This window comes from Engystomops pustulosus, chromosome 2, assembly GCF_040894005.1.
Source record: "Engystomops pustulosus chromosome 2, aEngPut4.maternal, whole genome shotgun sequence".
Lineage (NCBI taxonomy): Eukaryota > Metazoa > Chordata > Amphibia > Anura > Leptodactylidae > Engystomops > Engystomops pustulosus.
In genome coordinates, this window is record NC_092412.1 from 9,709,934 (window position 1) to 9,722,284 (window position 12,351).

At 44.0% G+C, this 12,351-nt stretch overlaps 1 protein-coding gene across 1 annotated transcript in view; it reads left to right on the forward strand.

Annotated features, from left to right (window-relative positions):
* Positions 1-12,351, forward strand: part of LOC140116879 (uncharacterized) — a 95,710-nt gene that overhangs the window by 5,844 nt on the left and 77,515 nt on the right. The window contains 1 exon segment of the mRNA XM_072133312.1: positions 52-344. Within this exon segment, the coding sequence (XP_071989413.1) occupies positions 52-344 (293 nt within the window).

Below are 12,351 nucleotides of genomic sequence, written 5' to 3' on the forward strand. Positions count from 1 at the left end.
CTCATCATCACATATAGACAATGTATCAGTCACTGTGTATATTTCCTATAGATGGATCCAGTCAGAGAAATCCACCAGAGAGATGTCCCAGTCCTGGAGATTCCCGAGATATTACACAGGAACCAGAGAGATGTCCCAGTCCTGGAGATTCCCGGGATATTACACAGGAACCAGAGAGATGTCCCAGTCCTGGAGATTCCAAAGATTTTATGGAGGATCAAGAGAGATGTCCTAGTCCTGAAGATTCCCAAGATTGTCCAGAAGATCCAAAGAGATGTCCCAGTCCTATATATTTTCATATTGTTAAAGTAGAGCCAGATGACTACATTCCAGTGGATCATCAGGTAGGTGGAGCTGAGGTTCCTGTGAATCCTCTATAGATGGATGTAATGAAGCTTCTACTGACCTTCTCCAGTAGCAGTGGGTGGAGGGTCTATGGGAGGATGTTGTTGGTCCCTGTGGTAGATTATAACTGGCTTCTAGTTTTGATCCCGTCTCCTCCTGCAGGAGATTATTCCCTTAGTTCCTGGTTCTGGAGGTTTCTGTCCATCACTTGGATATAAGAGAATCTCTGGAGACATTTCCTTGTTTTCTCAGGTCCTTCATGTTGGATCTTTCCAGGAAAGTTGTGGTGGAAGGAGGAGCGGAGAGGAAATCCCCTCATCAGTGACAGAGGAGGGTAAGAGCCTTTCATGTATCTTGTGGGTTATTCTTCCCTTATACATTGCAGGGAGAGGTCACATCCAGGGGAGGAGATGGAGATGACATAGACACCGGCTCATCTGTCTCTGGTTTAGTCCGAATTTTGTTTTGCCTATAGAGTTGTAGAAATATTATCAGATATTTCCTCCCGTCAGACATTTCAGGCTGGGTATTGGGGGGCTTGTACCAGTCTTTAGTGGATATTGTGGAGTTTATGATTATATTTATAGAATATTGAGGACCATGTCCTTGTGTTTAAGCAGCATTGGGGCCTCAGCAGAGTTAAGCTTTATGTCCTGTCCCTTCCTATTTGGTGACTTTTGGTAAGTCCATACACTGTTGTGTACTCACCCTGCATTGAAGATTCGTTGCTGCTTCAGATGTAACCCAAATTTGCTACAATACACTATGACCCCCCTGATATGCTCCTCCCATTGTGTTTCCATTCACCTTCCCATATAGATTGTGAGCCCTCACGGGCAGGGTCCTCCGTCCCCTACTTCCAGGAATTACTGCTGCTCTATAAATAATAATGATATGATGGATACTCCCACTGCGGCAAAGCACAAAACTGCCCCACTGAACTATTTTTCCTGCCTCTGCTCTCATAACGATGACAAAGGGCCACACAATCTCTTTATAGCCAGGGGCCCATGACGGTCTTAATGCCATTTATCTGGAATGCGGCTAAGTATTTGATCCCTGGCTGAGTTTGCAAGTTTTCCCACCTACAGAGATCTGTAATTTTTATTGTAGGTCACTTCAGATGTGAGATATTGAATAAAAAAAAAGTCCAGAAAATCTAATTATACTGTATGATTTTTGAATACTGAATTAGCATTTTATTGCATGTCATAAGTATTCGGGTCACTGACCTGTAGCGGCTGGGACCACAGTCTCCCAAGATTATAGTTAGCAACACTCTACACTGATTAATATCATGCAGAACACACAAGGTCCCCCTGCTCATACCAGCACATGTCCAGGCCCATATGAAGTTCTCGATTGACCATCTGGTTGATCCAGATGAGGCCGAGGATAAGGTCATGTGGTCAAAATAGAACTGTTTAGTATCAACTCGATTTGCTGGGTTTGGAGGAAGGAATAGGATGAGTACAACCCTAAGAACGCCGTCCTAAAGGTGTCGCATGGGGTGGAACATCAAATTGTGGGGGTGGTTTTCTGCAAAGGGGACAGGATGGATCTCAAGATTTTGGCCCAAAACTTCTTCTCTCGGTAAGAACACTGAAGATGGGTCGTGGTTGGGTCTTAAAGTATAACAGTGACCCAAAACACACAGCCAGGGCAACTAAGGAGGGGCTCAAGGAAGTATTTCAAGGTTCTTAAGTGGCCACGCCAGTCTCCAGACTTAAACCCCATCAGAAATCTTTGGAGGTAGATAAAACTCCAGTAACGGCCTTGAAACGTGAAAGATCTGGAGAAGATTTGTATGGAGGCCTGGGACAAAATCCCTCCTGCCTCCTGCAGTGCAAACACAAGAAATTTTGTTTTTTTAACAAATATTTAGTTTTTCTATGGTATCAGATACTTATTTCATGCAATAAAATGCTAATTTATTATTTAAAAATCGTACAATATTATTTTCAGAATTTTTTTATTTTAGATTCTGTCTCTCAAAGTTGAAGGATCTTACAATAAAATTTTCCGATCTCTCTATTCTTTGTTGGTGTGAAAACTTCCTAACTAGATGATCAAATACTTATTCCCCCCACTGTACATGGCTGCCCGTGTCTTCGCCCACCTGTTTCACTCGTTTTCTCGGAGTGCCCGGCTCAAAGGTGTAAGCGGAGAATCTCGGGTTGGACAACCTTTCTGGAAGAATCCAGATTCTTAGTTTTTGGTGACTTTTGTACATCTATACGTGATGTTGTAGTTACTGACTTGTCGCTTTCCTTCTTCTTGTAACGGAGAAAAGGAAACTTCCAATATTGATTCCATTACTCTATTTTTAGGAAACAAAAGTACAAGAGGTCTCCATGGACGTCCCCCTTCATGTCCAGAGGAGGGAAATCGTGGAGAGAAGAGGCCGTTTTCATGTCCTAAATGTCAGATGCGTTTTAGTCAAGAATCAAACCTTATCGTTCATCTTCAAAGTAACCCAGAATGTGAGAAAAATTATACCCAAAAATCAAATTTTGCTAAACACGTAAGAACTCCCGCAGGAAAAAAGACATATTTATGTTCTGAATGCGGGAAATCATTTACACGAAAACAATTTCTAGAAAGACATCAGAAAATTCACACAGGGGAGAAGCCATTTCCTTGTAATGAATGTGGGAAAGGTTTTATCCAGAAGTCTGATCTTGTTCTACATCAGAGAATTCACACAGGAGAGAAGCCATTTACATGCACTGATTGTGGGAAAAGTTTTACCCTGAAGTCAAATCTTGCTATACATCAGAGAACTCACACAGGAGAGAAGCCATTTACATGTACTGAATGTGGTAAAAGCTTTAGGGGACAATCATATATTGTTCAGCACATGAGAATTCACAAAGGAGAGAAGCCATATTCGTGTTCAGAATGTGGGAAATGTTTTACTGTAAAACATTATCTTCGAAAACATCAGAAAACTCACACAGAAAAGAAGTTTCCGTGTAATGAATGTGGGAAATTTTTTACGGAGAAAGCAGATCTTCTAAAACATCACATAACACACATAAAGGAGAGGCCACATTTATGTACTGAATGTGGGAGATGTTTTAGTGACAAATTAGGTCTTGTCCGACATCTGAGAACTCACACAGGGGAGAAGCCATTCACGTGTACGGAATGTGGGAAAGGTTTCGCCCAGGAATCAAATCTTGCCAGACATCGGAGAACTCACACAGGGGAAAAGCCACGTTAATGTTCATAGTGTAAGAAATGTTACCAGTTTTTAGATCTCTATTTTTGGATGACTTCTGGTGATGCCTGTAGGATATGTATCAAAGCTTAGATATAGGGTATGAGGTTGATCATCATTAGCGATGTTTCTATAGAAGAAATGTTCTGTATAATTGATCTATGCAATTGTACCAAGGGTAATTAATTTCTAAATGACTCCAATGTTTACATGTTACATAACACGTGTCCTTGTCAGCAGCTCATCCCTTGCTGACCGGGAAGCTGTGCCGATGTATAACAATAAACTTATGATTGTTCCTCTCCCATTTAACTTGTATGAGTTTGTGTTAAATGTTCATCCAAATAAACACCAATTATTGTGTTACATCCCGGGCATGTCCTTCACTGTAAAGATCACAGGCCCTTTACTCTATTTAACCCCTTACTGACGTGTGATGTATCTGTACCTCACACGTTGGCTGTGGGTGTATGGAGAGGGCTCACGGAATGAGCCCACTCAATACAAGGTGGGTGTTTGCTGCAAATTGCAGCAAACACACAAGATCGGTGCTAGCTGAAGAGCTGGCGTATGGATACAGGGAGCCCATGCTCGTCATTGAGGATACCGAGTTATCTAGACAAAGCTTAGTGGTAACGCAAGTACCAGAAGAAGGTGGATCTGAGAAGATACCAAGCTGTGTCCACCACGAAGACTTTGTGGAAACCTCCAAGTGCTGAAGGCGAACCTGTCAAGCAATCCTGGTGGCCTGAGCTCAGTATTGGAGACGATGATATCACTCTTGCGGACCAAGTACAAGGTGCACTGGAAGTTGTCATGCAGCACCACCAATCCTTCAGCAAACACCCTGGACTTTGGACAGACCACTTTGATCCAGCATACCGACTGGCTCTCATCCTCCTATTAAGAAGAGGTATCGGCCAATTCCTCCAGCCTGCTGTCAAGAGGTGAAGAAGCTAGTATGTAAGATGAAGACAGTCAATCTCATTTGGGAAAGCCACAGCCTGTGGACTGCCCCTCTGGTGCCTTCTTCTCCACCCTTGACATGACCAATGGCTACTGGCGCCTGAAGATGGGGAGAAGACTGCGTTCACCACCCGAACGGACCTATTCAAATTGAACAACATGCCCTTCGGGTTGGTTAATGTATGTTAATGGAGAGATATTTGGGACACAGAAATTTCCAGTCCGCCCTACTATACTATACCTTGATGACATCATCATCTTCTCCATGACCTTTGAGGATCACCTCCAACATCTGGCGGAAGTTTTCCAAATCCTGACCCAGCATGGGTTGAAGGTTAAACCGTCCAAGCGCCATCTGTTAAAGCCTAGTGTGAAATACCTAGGACATGTGGTGAGTGCTGATGGAATTGAGCCAGCCCTGGAGAAGGTCGCAGCTGTTCACAACTGGCCTACCCTATCTACCATCCGGGATACCAAGAGCTTTCTGGGGTTTGCCAGTTACTACCGGCGGTTTATCCTGACGTTTGCCCGACTGGCGGCACCCCTGCAAGAACTCTTAAGGGGACTTCCTAAAGACGCCCAACAGTCTCAAGCGCCCATCCACTGGTCAGCCGAAGGAGAAGTTGCATTCCAAATGCTGAAGCAAAGGCTAACTGAGCCTCCGGTGCTAGGATATCCAGATTCAAATCTGCCTTTTATATGCAACAACAATGCCAGCAAACAGGGCCTAGGAGCTCTGCACAGCTCCAAAATGGGACTGAAAGGGTCATAGCCTACGCCAGACGCTCCCGCAGAGAGACGGAACAGAATGACCAGAAATGCAGCTCGTTCAAGTAGGAGTTCCTGGCATTAGTCTGGGCAATGACCAAGAATTTCAAAGACTATCTGGGGGTTTCCTTCTTCACCGACAATAACCCCGTGGGGCATTTGCCAGCCTACAGGCTGGCAAAATTCACTATCAAGTACTGGGCCATCAAGACCAATGACAACGCCGATGCCTTGTCCCGTCTCCCTTACCAGATGATGCCTGCGTTTTATGCTCGCTTCATGCCCAGAGAGTCTACTCCTTGCCCTCTGAGGCGGCCCCTGCTTCGCCACAAGAATGGTCTGTGCCACCAATAGTGAAGGACCTCTGGTTAAGTCTCCAGGCTGATAGCTGTGCAATAGGAGTAGTAATGGACTACCTCTCCAGTGGGCGAATTCCCGAAAGAATCCCTTAGCGCCAAGCTGACGGAGAATTGTCCCAATTGAATTGACCCTAAGCATGCATCAGGGCCTCCTGAAAAGGGGAACTCTGGATCTAGTTACTTATGACCACCTGTACCAAATTGTGATCCCAAGGAGGGAAGCCAAGATAGTGCTGTATAGATATCATGACCAGTCTGGACACTTTGGCACTCAGAAGACTGAGGCTTCCCTCAGGAGGCCGTTCTACTGGGTGAACGTTAAACACTACATTGAAGCCTGGTGTCGGGAGTGCCCAACCTGTGCCATGCCTTGCGGGGAGCGACATAATCAATGGGCTCCCTTACACCCCATTGTGAGTCAACGCCCTCTGGAGATTGTGGCCCTGAACTATGTGAAGTTAGAATCCAGTAGGTCTGGTCATGTCTATGCTATGACGATCATCGACCATTACATCAAGTTCAGTGGCGATGCTAAAGACCTGACCGCCAGAACCAATGCGGATGCCCTGTAGAAGAGTTTCATCCTGACCAATGGCTGTCTGGATAAAATCGTCACCGAGCAGAGGACAGCATTCAAGTCTCAACTGTTGTGCAACTGTTTAGTCCCAAGAGTTGTGCACTCTTTATGGCTGTAAGAAACTGAGGACCACAGCTTACCGCCCACAAGGAAATGGTCTCTACAAGAAGATGAACCAGACCCTCATTAACATGCTGGACTCTGCCACCTGCTACAAGGGCTGACTGGCCAAAACTTCTCCGTCAGTTGGTATACCTCTACAAAAATACCACTCACTGCTCTACTGGATGCACTCCTACTATAAATGAAGTTTGGGATGCATGGTAAACTACCAGCACTTGGATATGGAAGTCCCTGACTCCCAGTCTCTGCTTCCCCAGACTGATTGGGTCCAGGAACACCAGAGGCGCCTGGTAGACGCCACAGAAATTGTGGACCTGAGGGTGGATGAAGCCCAAAACAGAAGAGAGACTTTGACCTCCATGTCTGTGCAGAGCCTCTTGTCCCCAGGAAAGGAGTCTGGCTGTGGAACAATTACCCCACCGGTAAGTTAAATGGGTGGAAGTCTACCCCTGAAGTCTGCGAGATTTCAAGAGGAGACCATCCGATATTCTGTGTACACCAGAACCGGCTGAAGAGAGGCCTTCGCTCCTTCACCCCTCTGCCAAGACCGTTAAACCCAGCATCGAGTCCCAGAGACCCTCTTTGTTCATCAACCCCCAGTTTTGTTTACCTTGTGACTGTGCCTCAGTTCTATGTGCTTGTTTCCACACCAGTGAGATCTTGCCCAGAGAGACCACCATCGCTGCAGCAGTCACCTCTAATGCTGCCCGAGGAGGATGACTCTGTTCCTGAGCCTGTTGCCACCATGGATCCCTGGAGACCTGCTTCTCTGATTCCAGTGCCTGACATCAAGGACAATGGTGACAAGACAGTGATATTCTCTCAACAGGCTCTTCGTAGATCTCATCGGGAGACAAAAGGAAAGGCTTTCCAAGTGCCTGACCCTGAGGTCCTAATTCCAGAAGAAGATAAAGACAATTCCCTAATGGGCTGAAGCCCATAACAGGTACTGCTACTTTGTAGTTATGAATTTCTTTTCTCCCAGTTGGGCTGAGCGCTTAACCCCTGGAAGAGCCACAGACTCTCTTGGACTCTATTTATTTATATTAAGTCAGAAACTTTCCTAGACTTATTCCAAGTTGTACTTTGAAAGCACCCCTCTTTGCTCAACACAAAGCTTCCTCTCCTACTAAGGACTGTTTCCCTCATCAAAAGGGAAACACTTTTTCCTTCATCAAGGACTGTGCCCAGAGAATGGACTCTGATGCGATTTGAGCTCTCTGAGAAACTTATAGTCAACGCTCTTTTAGTAAAAAGTCTATTGATATGCACTCTATGCCTTCCCTTTCAGGTGAAAAGGACATTCTTTTATTGATAGTGTTGCATACTATGCCTTTTCTTTACAGGAATGCACATTGCTGCTCAAAGTAGCAATATATATTATAACATTATGTAACGTTTAGAAGCTATTTACCTATTAGGCTGATTAAAGCCAATGAGATGTTTTGCATTAATATGGTAATCAACACTATATATCAGTTTGCATTAACCCTTTGATAGGCTTTGCAGCTAAGTTGATAAGACTGTCAGACCGTCTATATTTCTGAATTTACATCAAATCCTGACGGCAGACTTACACCTCAAACTGAAGCTTTGTATTTGTGTGGCCGCTGTAAACCGCACGTCTTTAGGGGCTATCTAAGCATTGACACCTTGACGTCATACTCTAAGGGTAAGACTGTCAGACGGCAGGTATTCTATTGCACAGTTATCGGCCTGGAGACTCAACCAGAGGTCCTTCCCTGTCGGTGGCTCAGACTGTTCTTGTGGCGAAGCAGGGGCTGCCTCTGAGGGCAAGGAGTAGACTCCCTGGGCATGAAGCGGGCATAAAACGCAGGCATTGCCCAGACCAACGGCAGGAACTCCTACTTGAACGAAGTGTATTTCTGGTCATTCTGTTCCGGCTCTGAGGGAATGGCTGGCGTAGGCTATGACCCTAGTAAGATCCAGACAGCAGAGTGAGAAGCAGGCCTAGTGTGACGCTCCTGCCGAGCTGCCATCCAGACACATTACAAGGAAGCAGAGGTGCCTTAGTCTCCGGACCTGTCCTAAGGGTGTCAGGGAGTGGCCTTAGTCCCTGAGCAGAGTTCCACCATCTGGACTTGGCTCCATCTTTATCAGCCCACTCTGAAGTTACTACCAGGCTGCGTGCAATCCTTTCCTGCAGACCAGCTATCTCCACTAGCCTTCCAGCCTGCTGAATCTGTTTTTTTGCTAGAAGTATGTAGTATCTCCAAAAATACTTATTTGCATTAACCTCTTAACGCTCAGCGTCCGATATATCGGACGCTGAGCTCAGTGACTTAGCGCTCAGCGTCCGATATATCGGACGCTGAGCCGATGCCGGTTCAGCTCAAGATTTGAGCCGAACCAGCATCAGGAAAGACGGGGTGCCGGCTGTGACTGATAGCCGGCACCCCAGTGTAACATCCGCAATCGGAGTTGACTCCAATCGCGGGTGATTAACCCGTTAAATGCCGCGGTCATCGCGACCGCGGCATCTAACATGCAATTGGGGTGTCTTTCCCCCACGATCGCCCCCCCCCCCCCCCCGAATCATTTTCGGGGGGCACCGATCATTGCTACGGTATCACTGGGGTCCGATCTGGACCCCAGTGTTACCTGCAGGAACTGCCGGTAAGATGGCGTCTATGACGTCATCTTACTGGCAGAGTGCCACCCTATGCAAGTGCATAGGCTGACACTGATAATGCCCTGCAATACATAAGTATTGCAGGGTATTATTATGAACAAGCAATCAGATGATTGCTTGTTCATTTCCCATGGTGGAAAAAGTGAAAAAGTAAAAAAAAAAAATTATTCAATAAAAAAATAAAGTAATAAATCACCAAAAATGCCCAAAAGCCCCAAAACATATAAAGAGACATATAACTAAAATAAAAGTCTAAATCATAACACAAACCCCACATATATAGTATCATCACGTCCGTAACAACCCGTAGAATAAAAATAAATAATTATTGAACCCGCACGATGAACGCCGTAAAAGAAAACTGTTATAAACCCTCCAAAAATTATGATTTTTACCTATACAATCCCACAAAAAATGCTATAAAAGTGATCAAAAAAACATATGTACTCTAGAATGATACTGGTGCAAAGTACAACGTGTCCCGCAAAAAACAAGCCATCAACCAGCTCCGTAGCCAAAAACGTAACAATGTTATGCCACTTGGAAGATGGCAATACAAAAATGATAGATTTTTCCCCACAATAGGGTTTTATTTTACAAATTTAGTAAAACGCAAGAAAATATATTCATGTCTGGTATCCCCGTTATCGTATCGACCCATAGAATGAAGATAACATGATTATTAGTCTATACGGTGAACACCACAAAAAAAAAAGTAAAAAAAACAGTAGAGAATTGATGCTTTTCTACTCCTGTTCTGAAAAAGAAGTTCCTAAATTTTCAACAATAGGTGATACCAACCCCAAAATGGTAACATTGGAAAAAGCATCTCATCCCGCAAAAAAAATGCCGTCACATGGCCCTAATAGCGCAAAAGCGAAAATTTTACAGCCTTCAAAAGAGGCCAATGAGGAAAGTAAAATCCTGGCAGCTGCAGGGTGCTCCTTCCCTTCTGCGCCTCACTGTGTGCCCATAAAACAAGTCACGGCCACATGTGGGGGGTCTCTGCACTCGGGAGAAATTGTAGAACAAATTGTATGGTGGGTTTTGTATTTTTATCTTTTGGAAATGTGTAAATTTTAGGGCTAAATGAACGTATAACCGGCAAAATTTGACTATTCTAAATTTCGCCTCCATTTTGATGTAATTACTATGAAGATCTCAAGGGGTTAACAATCTTCGTAAAAGCGGTTTCTGATAGCTTGAGGGGTGCAGATCTGAAATTGGGTTGGTTATATTGGGGGTTTTGATGCTAAATATGTAAATTTTCATTCAAAACTGTATTTATCCCCAAAATAGTCAATTCTGAAAATCCGGAAAAGCGCTACAGGCGGTCCCCTACTTAAGGACACCCGACTTACAGACAACCCATAGTTACAGACGGACCCCTCCGCCCACTGTGACCTCTGGTGAAGCTCCTTGGATGCTATACTATAGTCCCAAATTGCAATGATCAGCTGTAAAGTGTCTGTAATGAAGCTTTATTGATAATCCTTGGTCCCATTACAGCAAAAATTTTGAAACTCCAATTGTCACTGGGACAAAAGAAAAAAAAAATGTCCAGAACTTCAATTATAACATATACAGTTTCGACTTACATACAAATTCAACTTAAGAACAAACCTCCAGACCCTATCTTGTATGTAACCCGGGGACTGCCTGTATTCGATTTGTAAGCCGCGTGATATCAAAATAAATTATCCAGACATTTCAAAAATGGTGAAAATGTAAAGTAGACAAATGGGAAATGTTATTCGGCAAGTTATTTAGGTGGTAAATCTATCTGCCTGAAAACGCAATGATTTCAAATTTCAAAAATGGCAAATTTTTCAGAAAATTCATCATATTTTTTTTTTTTTGTAAATAAACGCAAAACTTATCAGCCAAAATTTACCACTAAAATGAAGTACAACATGTGGGGAAAAATACAATCTCAGAATCGTTTTGATAAGTAACAGTGTTCAAAAGTTATAACCATATAAAGCGACGCATGTCAGAATCCAGAAAATGGGACTGAGCCTTAAGCTGTAAAATGGCTGCGTCCTTAAGGGGTTAAAAACCTGTCTACTGTATGTCTGGTTAGTGTTTTTATCTTTTCACAATTTTTATGGACAAACAGGATATATTTTATTGTTCCTTACTGTGGAAGTTACTATTTTGGGGCTGTGAAACACCAGAATTTGGTATCCGTTGCAAACAAAGACAGGCCGCCTTATAGCATCGGGTTGAACAGTCACTGAAACCCAATGTAAATGCAACACACGTGCCAACGCATAGGCAAGGTGGTTGTTGCGAAAAGCGCCCTCTCAATGTTAGGAGCTGTTATGGAGACTGATCACCTCTCTATGAAGTCTCTAAATACTGGAGATATTTGTAGTTGCAGCTGTAGCCACTGCCTGGTAAGGCAAGAGTTAATAATATGTAATGTTTTTGTCCAATAAGAATCTCTATACTATTTTAAATCAAGCTGGAAGCTGATAGTGCTACCACCTGACCAAGGAAGTATATAAACACCTGGGGGGCAGGAGCACATAGTCTTCGATTCTAGTCAGTGGAGAGAGAAGCAGGTCCAGTGTACAGCTCCCGCAGAGCTGCTTTCCAGACACACTACGAGGAAGGAGAGGTCCCTGAGGCCGCTGCCTAGCACCTTAGGGCAAGTCAGGAGACTTAAGCCCCAGAGCAGAGGTGCCCCCTCCAAACTCGGCTCCGTCTTTTTTAAACTGTATTTATTGAATAATTTTCTTTTTTATGGAAAAAAAAACAAAACAAAATCTCATCAATACAAACGTTGAGTCTGGGACCCATAGGGAAGAGAGGAAAAGAAAAAAAGGGGGGGGGGTCCATCAGGTTATTGGGATTTATTTAGTTCAGGTTAACACCTTTAGTTCCCTCCAGATCCATAAGTTATAGGCTGGTAAATCGTCTTTACAAGATAGTTATATCCAATCCTGGGGGGAATGGATAGGGGGGGGGGGGAAGAGGGAAAAACAATATAATTAACACAAACTGAAACAAAAGAATCATGACACTCGCTCATCTCATCCCCAGGGGTTATGCCCCAACCGCCACCCCAAGCATGATATATTGTAAAAATGTTACCAGTTTTATTTGCTAGTTACCACTACTAACATTCCTGATCCAATTCAGTCAATTTCTACATCCCCCACAAGCTGTAGTTCCCGGTACCACACTGTGTTCACAAAGCAATTTCTGATATCTCATCTATATCTCTGGTGACAGCGCACTGATAAAACTTTCCCGAGTGGTGAAAAAAGATTGCCCATCGCTTTTCCCTACTCAGGGAGGCCTCTGTCCAGTCCATATGCATAATATATGT